Here is a 12,527-nt window from a genome sequence, read left to right on the forward strand (position 1 = left end):
CATTTTATAATAAAAAATTGAATAAATCTTTTTAAAATCATGAAATTTTTTAACTTATTGTAAAATAAAAACTTTTTAAATTAAAAAAAATTGAATTTTTCGTAATAAATAAAAAATAATTAATTTAAATTTTTATGAAATTTTTAGGTATAATAAAAAGCAATGGATTTATAATTCAGACAGAGTACACAACACGTTCCAGGAGGCGCGTTATTTGGGCGGTGAACTCACTTTCTCAAATTCCCATAGAACAGAGCTGAGAATTTCCGAATGCCAATACTGCCAATTTAAAAAGCAATAGCTACGCACAAACGCAGCTTCAACCATAGAACAAAAGCAAGAGCCCTTCCCAAAATCAAAAACCATGAAGAATCTCTATAAGAAAGGCAAAGTTCACCCATCGACGCCGTCCGTCTCCCACCACTTATCGCTGCTTCCGACAACAATTCTCACTCTCGCAGCTGCTCTCTCAGATGAGGACAAACAAGTTTTAGCCTACCTTATCTCCTGCTGCGGAACCTCCAACCCTAAATCTACCAGCTTCACCGGTCAACGGAAAACTACTCTTCCCACTGGCGATGATCATTATGGCGATGACGGCGGCGGGAACCATGATCCATTGTTTGAATGTAATTGTTTTAGTTGTTACATGAGTTTTTGGGCGCTTTGGGACACTTCACCTAACCGTCAACTGATACACGAGATCATTGAAGCTTATGAAGAAGAGTTGTTTCAGAAAAAGAAGAAGAGCCTGAAGAAGAAGAAGAAGGAGAAAAGTAAGCGAGTTCGCCATGAGTCAAAAGAGAATTTTGAAGAGAAGGCGTTGCAGGAAGAGTTGGAATCGGTGGAGAAGAATTCCTCCGGTGAGATTGAAGCTGTTCAGCCGGAAGCCGAGAAAGGTACGGTGAGGAAGATTGCAAGCTTCATTGGAGAGAAATTTTGGGAAATTTGGAGCAGGGGTTAATTAATTTCTTTCCTTTTTTTTTTCTCTTTCTCTGCAAATTGGAGACGAGTTTCTTCCTTTTCTTTTTCCCTTGTTTTTTTTTTGAACAATTACTAGTCATTAATTTTCTTAATGGAAATTACCATCGAATTCCATGGAGTTCTTGTGCATTTCTTCTTCGTTCTTCTTCTTACCTTTTTCAGAGATGGAAATGGGAATCAATTTTATTTAAAATCAAATTTATTTTTTTAAAACTGTTAAACGTAAAAGGAGTTGCATACTATCGGAAAAGATCAGTTACAAAGAAAAGTTGAATTGAATAATTTTAATTTAATTTAGTAATATTTAGAAAAAAAAATTAAATTGATTAATTTTTTAGATTTATTATATTTCAATTATTCTTGTTATGAAATATGATATTTGGTTTAAAAATTTATAATAAAGTCAAAAAAAATGAAAAATTAAAAAGTTTAGAAAAAACCTGAATTAATAAACTAAACTAAAAATTTTTAAAAATCATGCTATACTTTTTTTAAATAAAAATTTTATATTAAAACACAAATATAAAATTTTATTTTAAACGGAAAATACATCTTATTTTAAATTAAATTTTTGAATTTAGTATTATATTAAAGCTTGTTTATTATGTGACGTAATAATTGAGTGAACAAAACTACAATTAATTATTTTTTTTAAACGTGTGGCAATCTAACTAGAAATTAAGATTGACATGTTTACGTATGGGATGTGGCTTGAAAGAGTCAAAGGTCAATATTCTTGAGCTTCGATGAACAACCGTAGACGAGAAAAAGCAGATATATTCAGACTTGGACCTTTTCTAACAACCCTTGAGCTGCCAAGTCCAAATTTTTATTTGATCATCCATCTATTTTGGGGATGTGTCTGATGAGTACACGTGTAAGCTACAAATAAATATTATACTTACACGAATATTGCATTGAAAAATTTTCAAGGAATAATTATAAAAAAAAATTATCATCTATTTTAGTATATTTTTAAATAAAATTTTATATTTTAATTTATAATAAAAAAAATTCGGCATTTTCTTCCAACACCGTCATAGATAAACTATAATTTATTTTTTAATATTTAATGAAAGTTATATATTTAATTTTTGTATTTTTAAATTAAAAATACATTTAATTTATTAAATTTTATTTAATTAATAAAATATTTTCTTAATTTAAACTTTTTAATTGAAATTAATTCTAATATTTTATAGATTAATATTTAAATATTATAATTACTAATAATTTCTTATATTTATAAATTAATCTCTATTTATTAAATTTTAATATTTTTATATAAAAAATAATAAAATAAAATAATTTAATATCTCCTTTTTGTTTTGATTAATAAAAAAATCATAAAAAAGAAAAAATTAGATTAAAAAAACTCTTTGAACTTTAAATTAGGTATATTATGCCAAGATTTTTTAACTTAATTTTTATTTTAAGACATTATATTTAATAAATATGTAAAATTAATTTGAAATATATATATATATATATATATATATATATATATATATATAATATTTAGGAACCACTTTATAAAATATAGAAATAAATTTTTTAAAAAAATTATTTTATTATAAAAATATAGAAGTAATTTTTTAAAAAAATATTTTATTATAAAATAAAATTTATAACTAAAATATCTGAACTAAATTAAACGTTTTATAAAATTGTAAAAATTAAAATATAATTTATTTTAATTAAAAATTATTTTTAAGTGCCATATCAATTTTTATTAACCGTATTAAATAGACAAAGATTATTTTATTAATAGAGTGAATCATATAATTAGAGGTAAGTAATATTTAGTTTAAATCGAAAAATCAATCCAACATAATTAATATAAAAATTCGGTTTGATTTTTTATTTATTTCGATTTGATTTAATTTTTAAATTTAAAAATTTCGATTATTTCAGTTTAATTTGATTTTAATCTGAAAAAAATAAATTGAATCGATTAGTGATAATAATATATTATTTTCAATAATATAGAGATTAAATTATGTTAAAGTTAAAATATTTTAATTAAATTTTAAAATATTAAAAATAAAGTGTAAAAAATAAAAAATTTATTAAAAATTTAAATCGATCAAACCGAACTGAATCAGATTAATTCAATTCGATTTAATTTCTAATTCGATTTAATTTTAAATTTATTTAGTTCGATTTGATTTTAAACTAACCGATCGAATACTCACCCTATACACGCAACTATTTTGATCGGAGGATAATTTTTTATAACTACCTAATTTTTAATCGCACCAAGTATTGAAAGTTAATATATTTTCTGAGTAAGAAGTATCTATCATGATTTTCTTTTCTTATACATATTCTATCTTCTTTTGCTAGCAAAGAAATTCATTTCTTTAAACTATGTATTACACTTGTTTACAACTATAGGCTTACTAACCAATGGTCTTAAAGCCTAACCCTCTATTTGAAACACTACAAGATTTTAAGGTATTTTTCGTTATTAATTCATAAAAAAGTCATTGCTAATTAGTAAAAATTTAATAATAAATTTACACTTATTACTATAAATTTTATTGCTAATAAAATAATAACAAATTAAGAATTCGTTACTAATTTTTATAATAAATTTATAATGAAATTTAAAATTTGTTACTAATTTTATAAAAAATATTCTGAAACTATATTTCGTTATAAACTAAATTTTTTATTAATTTTAAAAATTATTAAAAAAATTATGTTAAACTATTTTTTTGTTATATTTTATATTAAATATTATTTTAATTATAATAAACAGTTAATTTTATTACTATATTTTACATTAAATATTAATTTTATTATTTTAAATTTTATTAATTTTATAAAAAATTATTATAAAATTATACGAGAAAAATTTAAGAAAATGAAAATAGTGAGAGAATGGAAGAAAATGAAATACAAAAGAGAAAATAAGGAAAAAAAATAGAAGAAAATAATGAGAAAAATGAGAAAAAAAACAAAAAAAAGAGGAAAAAGGAAAGAAAATGAGAGAAAGATAGAAGAGAAAATATGAAAAATAAAAGAGAAAATGAAAAAATAAAATAAAATAGAAAATAATGTAATAAAAAGGTTAGAGAATACGAGAGAAAGAAAGTAATGAAAAAATAATGAGGAGAAAAGGAGAAAAAATGATAGAAAGTAGAAGAAAAAATAAAAGAAAATGGAAGAAAATGAAAAAAACAAGAATATGAGAGAAAATAAAAAATGAAACAAAAATTAAGAGATATAAGGAAGAATAATGAAAGAAAAATAATAAAGAAAGATCAATAATGAGAAGAAAAAAAATAAGGAAAAAAATGAAGAAAGAGAAAAAAATTGAATAAATAAAATGAATAAAATAATAAAGATGTAAATATTTGAATTAATAAAAGATTTAATAATAAATTATCGATTATTAAATTTAAAGAAAAATGTGAGTGAATAAAAGTAAAAATATGAGATTATTCTTAAAATTTTAATAAATACCTGAATTAGTAAAGAATTTAATAATGAATTCAATTGGTTATTAAATTTAAAAGAAAATGTGAGTGAATAAAAGTAAAAATATGAAATTATTCTTAAAATTTTAATAAATATTTGAATTAATAAAGAATTTAATAATGAATTCAATCGGTTATTAAATTTAAAAGAAAATGTGAGCGAATAAAAGTAAAAATATGGAATTATTCTTAAAATTTTAGTAATAGATTCTATAATTTATTACTAATTTTTAGTGTCAACAGTAGATTATTTTTATTATTAAATTAGAAAGAAAAAAATGTTGAGATTTTAAAATTAAAACCGTAACATTTTTTCTTTAAAATTTAATAATGAATTCGTTAGTAATTTTTAAATTAGAACGTATTATATTCGTTACTAAATTAAAAAAATTTTAAGATTTTAAGAAAATAAAAAAAATTGATTTTTGATAAAAATAGTAACAAATTAAATTTATTACTAAATATGTTACTAATTTGATAATAAATTATATTATATTATTAAATCTGTTACTATTTTATTCATTTATGAAAAGGAAAAAGCTAGATGGTTCAACTTGATCCACGATAAGTATGGATTAATGAGATTATTCAAGTAATTTCATAATATATTTTTATTTCATTGAACCTCTTCTATTTTTTTTAAACTAATGTGTAGAATTTGAAATTCAAATTTTAAATTCTCTCTTATCCATTAAGTGTTTCAGTTTTTAAAACAGGGTTCTGTTTTCTATAAGTATGTCAACTACTTTATATTTTCTAATTTATTATAACTTCATTGTTAAGTTTTCTCTTTCATTTCATATTTTTTTACGATTTCTTCTTTATTAAGTATTCTTCATTATTAAGTCTTCTTCTTAGACTCAAGAATACCAACCTCTACTTCATTTTCTTTTGAAACCTTCTTAATTTTCATTTTTTTTATACGCCAACTCCTACTATGAGATCATTTTCTTCTATATGTTTTTTTCTTTGTCTTTATCAAGAATACCTTTTTAGATTTAAGAACATCAACATCTTCATATGTTCTTGAAGGATGATTTAAACTTTATTTTCACTTCTGTAAGAACATTCGACATCTATATAAAAAGAGACTTTATCTCATCTTTGTATTCATTTTTATCATTCTTTTGAATTCTTTTCATTATTCAGCAGTATATTTTGCTATAATGAAAGGATGAATTCTTTTCACTATTCAACGGTATATTTTGCTATGATGAAAGAAAAGAAGATACAGAAGTATCATATTATTTTTAAAGGTATTAACTTGTAATATATACTTTTTAGCACGAGTGTACATCTAATATTATTGGGGTTAGCAAGAGTTTATATAAATCTTATATTACAAAAGTAGAGGCTATTGAAGTATACAATCATTATATTGAATCAAAAAAGAACGTAAGTTTATCTGTAGATGGAGAACCTTCGTCATGTGCAACAATATCAAATGTACGAGTTATAGAGGAAGCGAATGGATTTGATAATGCAAATTTCAATCAGTTTGATTACTTTATTTGTTGGGATGTATATAGGATTTTGTTCTTCAAACAAATAATAAATTTTGATAGAATATAATATTTTTTGCACTTTTATATCTATCAAATATTTAATATTTCAATTAAAGTGTTACAAATAATATTAAGAAAATAAAAAGAGACTAAGTTTATTTTATTAAGAATATGAAATTATATCAATTTTATTTTCTAACGCTAAGTTTAATAGTTATTTTTAAGACTTATTTGCTGACAAAATATACATAACAGGTTATATTATTTAAATAAAATAGACTTTATAAATGAAAAAACAGTCATGCAAATCTTATGCAAATAAAGTAGACTTTAAGTTTTAACTCAATAAGTTCATGCAATCACAAAAAAAAAATTAATTAACTGAATTATAATATTAAAACACATGTATGAGTGCTTCAAGCATTCGTTTTATGACTGAAGATACACTTCTATGTGCATACATGAGCCTGGACATATGAGGATCTAGTTCATAATTATGCTCTGTCTGTAATTTTGCCACTTGCCAAAAACCATTACTTTTTAAAATTACACTTAGGCGTGCAGTGTAATTTATTCTCTTTGATAATGAATCACCACCAAGCTTTCTTCCCCTATTACAACTGATTGAAGACATGTAACTCATCTTCATTATCAACTTCATTTACACTCTGGTTTTGACTACGTCCAAAAATATCCTGAAAAACATGTCTAATCAGACTACTGTTGTTGTGGCGAGATTGATAAAAAAATCTATTGTTATGCTAGGCTGAGTGATCCTTCCATTTTGCATGAAATGAGTAAAATGTGCAAGGGAAGTAAGAGAGATGGGTGAGAACATGCAAGAGAAGTAAGAGAAAAATGTGAGAATGAGCACGGAAAATAGGAGAGGAGTGCCAGAGAATATTGGAGAGAAGAAAGTTTGTGAAGAATATAAGTGAATAGAAATGATAACATAATTTATATTATTTGCTAAAAAAGAAGATATTTAGTTGGAGAAAATTAATGGAAAAAAGAGATTGTAATTTAGAGGGTTAATTTGTCTCCAAAATCAGTAAGGGTAAATGTGACATTTTAAGTTAACGAGACTCATTTAAGCCACAATAAATATGGCTCAACTCGAGCCATCAATCATGATCCTTATTAAAATAATTTATTTATTTAGTAACTTATTTAGTAATAAATTTAGTAATAAATTGAGATTCATTACTAATCTTTTACTAATTTAGTGTCGAATTTTAAAATCGTTTAGACTTAAATGTTTCAAAAATTTAAAATTTTAGCGCATTTATTAATTTTAGTTAATTTTTTTTAATCAATTTTAGTCTAATTTAAAATTTTAGTGTTAATTTTAATACATAATCAAAATTGAGATAAAAATTTATCAATTTTTGCTAATTTCTTTTTTTTTTTTTATCAATTTTAGTGTAATTTAAAATTTTGGTATTAATTTTAGCACATAATCAAAATTGAAATTAAAACTTACTAATGTAACCATTAATATATTATAAATATTAATATTTTATTCGATATTGGTCACATTCACTAAAAGTGTTATAATAAAAATTTAAAACTTTTTGATATTCGTTAATCATATTCTGATTTTAAATTATTATTTTAATTATAGTTAATTGATTAATTTTGATTTAAATTATTTTATATTAATATTTTTTTATTTAATATGATAAAAAATTAGTATATTTATTTATTTTACTCAGTATAATTTATAAAAAAAAAATTTCTTTCTATCTGTCATGTTATATTTTTTAGTATATTTATGAACATATATTATATTTGTGAAATAAATATAATATTTTATAATTAAAAATATTATATTATTTACATCATGTTATACTTTTTAATGTATTTATAAATATTATTTGTGAAATAATATAATATTTTTAATTCTTGGAAGTTATTTTTATTTTCTTTTAAATTAATTATTTTTTTATTAACTGAACATATATATTTAAAGCTAGATTATAATTGATAAAAATAAAAAAAATTTAAATTTTTAATTATAAAATTTTTATCCACTTGAATAATAATATTTAAAATATTAATATTCAAACTAGGTCAGCTGCTATATCACTAATATCCAATCTCAATTTTAATTATAAGTTAAAATTAATATCAAAATTTTAAATTAAACTAAAATTAATAAGAAAAAAAACTTAAATTAACAAAATTACTAAAGTTTTTGTTTTTTTTTTGAACCTTTAAGCTTTAATTCAATAGATACTGAATAATTTAACTAAAATAAAAATATAAAATTTTTACTAACATAATAGTGATTATTATATATTAAAATTATTAAACATATAATTTTTTTAAAAAATATTGTAGTGTAATTATAAAATAAATTGTAAATATAATAAATAGTGTATTAATGATCAATTTTGTTTTAATATAATGAAATTTAAATTTAAAATTTTTATTTTCATTTTACATTGAATAGTTATTTTTAATTTTAATTATTTATAATTTAAAAGATATGGTTAATTTTTAATATAATAAAAGATTCTTATTTGTAAATTTTTGTTCTTATAACAATATTAATACTCATCTATTTTAATATTTTTTAATTGTAATAAAATTTTAATTATTATATATAAAAATTAAAATGTAAAACATATTTAAAAAATTTTTTATATAAATTTAATTTATAAAATAATATATTAACCCTCTCAAATTTAGTCCGACAATAATGTGAAATGTATCAAATTTTATTAATTTTTATAATTTTTAAATACGATTTTTTAGCTAGTTTTTTTATTTTTTTTTAAATTATAATAAAAATATAATTAATAGAATTAAATATTAATAATTTTATTTTAAATTATTGAATTCATTGTTTACTACAAGCACTGTAGATATTTTTGTTTGTTTTTAGTGAGATTTGAGCTTCACAGTGAGTTTTGAGTAGATCTGTTTGGCTTTTCTTTTTCTTAAAATCAGATTATACTTGGAAACTGAGATGTGCGGAAACCTAGAAATGGTGCTTGCATGCATCTGAATCTTGAAGGGATTGACTTATTTGTAGTGTTTGCTTCGTTTTCTTGGTTGTTGTTGCAGGAGTTTCTTCTCAGAAGCTTCAAGCTCAGTTCTTTAGTAGCTACAATCAAGAATTTGAGTGGCGGTGGCTCGTTGAGTTCAAAGAATCAGCACCTTTCCGTGTTCATTTTGGTGGTTTTGTTGCTTTTCGACTCTATGCTAGTCGCCATCGTCTTCCTAATGTGCAAATTTTGCTTAGATTTTTCCTTTTTTTCCTAAAGCCTTACTAACCTACTGAGTTGAGTTGTTGGTTGTTGATTATCATTGGGATTTCTTCCTTGAGACGACTGGAATCGAGGAGATGGGTGCTGAGACGATGACCCGGAAAACATGACTCTGGGTTGCTCTTTTATTTAGTAATTTAGGGCTTCTTGGGCCTAAGGCCTGTTCCACATTAGACTTGTTATTTTTGTTGGTTTTGGGCCTATATTGTAACTGTTTGGATATGTTTGTTTAAACTTTGTATGGATTTCTCCTACTATTAATAAATTATTATCTTTCGGTTAAAAAAAAAAAAGTAATCACATGTTCTCGATACATATTAGAATTTAGGGCTATAAGAGAGGTATACTGATTTGATCTTCCTTGACTTTACAAGTAAGGGTGTGCATTCGTTTTAGCTCGATTTAAAATTAAAAATTAAAATTTAAGTATTTATAAAAATTGAATTGAATTAAGATAAAAATCGATCTGAATCAAATCATTTTAATTTGATTTAATTTGATCGATTTAGATTTTTAATTTAATTTTTAATATTTTAAAATTTAATTAAAATATTTTAATTTTAATAAAGATATTATCTCAATATATTATTAAATAATATAATATTATTAACTAATCAGTTCAGTTTAATTTTATTGAATTTTTTAAAATTAATACTGAACTAAATTAAAATAATTAAATTTTTTAAAAATTAAAATTCAATTAAATTAAAATTTTAAATTAATTCAATTCAATCTGTTATTTTGATATGAACTGAATTCTATTGACCTTTATTTATTTATAAGTGTATAAAATGAAGAGGCATTGAATTTAAATTTTTATATCTATTTATTTTAATATTAATCACAGTTTGAAAGAAAAAGTTATAATATTAGATGTAGCCTGTTAATTGTTATTCAGTTTATTTGGATTTTTAATTATAAATTTTTTTAATTAGTTATTATATATATATTTTTTTAAAACACGAATTGAAAATTAAAAAAATAAAATCTGAGATCTCTCGCATTTATTTAAAAGCAGTTACCATAAATTTAAAGTGAGTGCAAATTAATTATTATATTAACTATTTATATAAATTATTTATATATTACCTAAGCGAGGCAATAAATATATATTACAGAAGGCATAAAACTAATTATTATTCGTAATAATAAGAAACAGGTGAAATATATAAAGAAAAAAGAGAGAAAGAGGGAAAAAGAAAGAAAAATTAGTCGAACTTGATGAGAGCACGCTTGACGACATAATTAGCAACGATCTGATTAATTTTTTGGGTGGGATGGAAAGCATCCCAAAACACGTACTTGTCTGCATCTGTGCATGTAAATGGACTGTTTCTATCGCATGCATACCCCATCTCAAACATTCCTGTTCCGCAACACGCCATTGATGTCACCTCTATTCCTGCATGCACATTCATTATTAGACCACCATTTCTTATATATTTCAAAATAAATAACATTTATTTAGCTACAAATGATGTATAAACACACATTCCCTGTAAAATTTAAGAGTCTAAATGCCTCACATGGTGAAAGGTAATCCATAACTGGTCCTCTTATTTTACCTCATTACTGACTTAAGCCTCACTGTGCTTTTCATCTCATTTTCTTTTACTTACGAACTATATATATATATATATAGAACTCTCCAAGTCCATCGTAGTCCAACCAAGATAACAGGCCCATTTCCAATATTTCTGCATCTAACTCTGTCGTTGACCTTTCCGTATATTGATGTGTGAACTGTGAACTCATTAAATATATCCATCCACCACCCTAACCATACCCTGGTTCCAGCTGACTACTTGATTAAGTGCAGTGAGATATACATGTTTCAAGCAATTATTACCTAAATCCAATCCACAGTACACAGATAAGTGACAAGACCTACTTGTTTGTGTTTTCAAATTGGGTCAGGTGAGTTTTCCCATATGTTTAATTAAATAACATTAAGAGAAAGAAGAAGAAGAAGAAATATTTAGTTAATTACTTACCATATGAAGAGGGATTTCTGATGATGTGCAGCAAAATGTAATATGGGTTGGAGAAGATGAGTTTGATTCCAGGAAGTTCCTTGTTTAGATTGGCCACCAAATTGGATAACTTGCCATTGAACTCAAATGCCACAGTGTTGTATCTCTCCTCACAGTCATGGCCGTTCATTATGTTTCTGGTTCTCTCCAATGGCATACACCCCATTGGAGGAAGCCCTCCAAGGGATATTTTTCGAGCACCTAGAGCATAAAGTTTCATTACGAAACCTTCAGCAATTCCTGCAAGGAAATCTTCGTATTTTGAGATATTGTACTCAGCTGATCGGCCTGGAATTGCATAGTAATTCTCCAGGAAGTCATTTGTTCCTATGCTTATCAGGTGCAGAGCCTCTGATATAGTTTGGCTAGCTTTGGCTTCTCCAAGATAATCTCTCAATCTCCTCTGATAATCCTTGTAAAACTCCAGCTGCTTCCAAAATGGTATCACAGACTACAAAACAAACAGTTGCAATACATGAAACAAAACCCACTCAGAAATCAAATTTGTAAGGAAAATTAAGCAGGCTACATACAAGAACATCAGAAGTGGCGTTATCATAGCCAGTTGCAGCAGAAGCAAAAGTTACTCCGACAGCAAAATCTGAAATGTTATAAGCAGGATCCAGGTATGCTGGTATTGTTGGCTTGAGACCTATAGCCTCTGAGATAAAATCAGTAGCGATTCTACCATTTGAGAATCTTCCGGTCGCCCGGCCGCCTTGAAAATCACGGCCATAAGGCTCAAAATTGCTCCTGGCAATAGTAGGAATATAGTTATTATTCCCAGCATCGACAGAAGAGTCTCCAAAGACGATCAGAGCTGGGATTTTGGCCTGGATTGTGGTTGCTAGTACTAGAAATTGGCCTAACAATAGCCAAGGAAAATACTTGTTTGCCATATTTCTCTCTTGTTTGTGTATGTGTGATAGCATAAGCAGTGTTAAGGGTCTTGTGAGGATTAAATAATGGTGGGAATTTTTTTTTTTTCAAAAAAATAAATGCACTTACATCAACTGCAATCACTAAATCTAAATTAAAATTATAATACTTTTAATAAAGTTAATTGGTAATATATATGTCTACACACTCAATTACACGAAGCATGCCACTTAAATGAATCTCAATTCAAGACTCATGCCACATTATGCGCGCTCACACTATTTCTTTTCCCGCTAATTACACGTAAATACCATTAAATTTAAATTAAAATCATGATAATTTTGCCAACGATTTAATAGTGTGAAA

General features: G+C 24.2%; 2 protein-coding genes across 2 annotated transcripts; one reads left to right on the forward strand and one right to left on the reverse strand.

The window, feature by feature from the left end:
* Nucleotides 1-226: 226 nt before the first annotated feature.
* On the forward strand, nt 227-1,102 carry LOC110627837. The gene has a single exon (XM_021774210.2). The coding sequence runs from the start codon at nt 365-367 to the stop codon at nt 962-964; it is 600 nt and encodes a 199-aa protein (XP_021629902.1). The 5' UTR covers nt 227-364; the 3' UTR covers nt 965-1,102.
* A 9,211-nt stretch (nt 1,103-10,313) lies between these two features.
* On the reverse strand, nt 10,314-12,233 carry LOC110600477 (GDSL esterase/lipase At2g04570). The gene is made up of 3 exons (XM_043948597.1): nt 11,816-12,233; nt 11,244-11,733; nt 10,314-10,651 (listed from the first exon to the last, which is right to left on the reverse strand). Exons 1-3 carry the CDS (start codon nt 12,212-12,214, stop codon nt 10,458-10,460), a joined length of 1,083 nt encoding a protein of 360 aa, XP_043804532.1. The 5' UTR covers nt 12,215-12,233; the 3' UTR covers nt 10,314-10,457.
* Between the last annotated feature and the right edge of the window lie 294 nt (nt 12,234-12,527).

Source organism: Manihot esculenta, chromosome 12 (assembly GCF_001659605.2).
Source record: "Manihot esculenta cultivar AM560-2 chromosome 12, M.esculenta_v8, whole genome shotgun sequence".
Classification (NCBI taxonomy): domain Eukaryota; kingdom Viridiplantae; phylum Streptophyta; class Magnoliopsida; order Malpighiales; family Euphorbiaceae; genus Manihot; species Manihot esculenta.

Coding starts and splice junctions, on each gene's coding strand:
- LOC110627837 (XM_021774210.2), top strand. CDS start 365: ATGAAGAATCTCTATAAGAAAGGCAAAGTTCACCCATCGACGCCGTCC.
- LOC110600477 (XM_043948597.1), bottom strand. CDS start 12,214: ATGCTATCACACATACACAAACAAGAGAGAAATATGGCAAACAAGTAT. Junction 11,734..11,815: donor ACGCCACTTCTGATGTTCTT/GTATGTAGCCTG, acceptor TTTGTTTTGTAG/TCTGTGATACCATTTTGGAA. Junction 10,652..11,243: donor CAGAAATCCCTCTTCATATG/GTAAGTAATTAA, acceptor ATGTGCATGCAG/GAATAGAGGTGACATCAATG.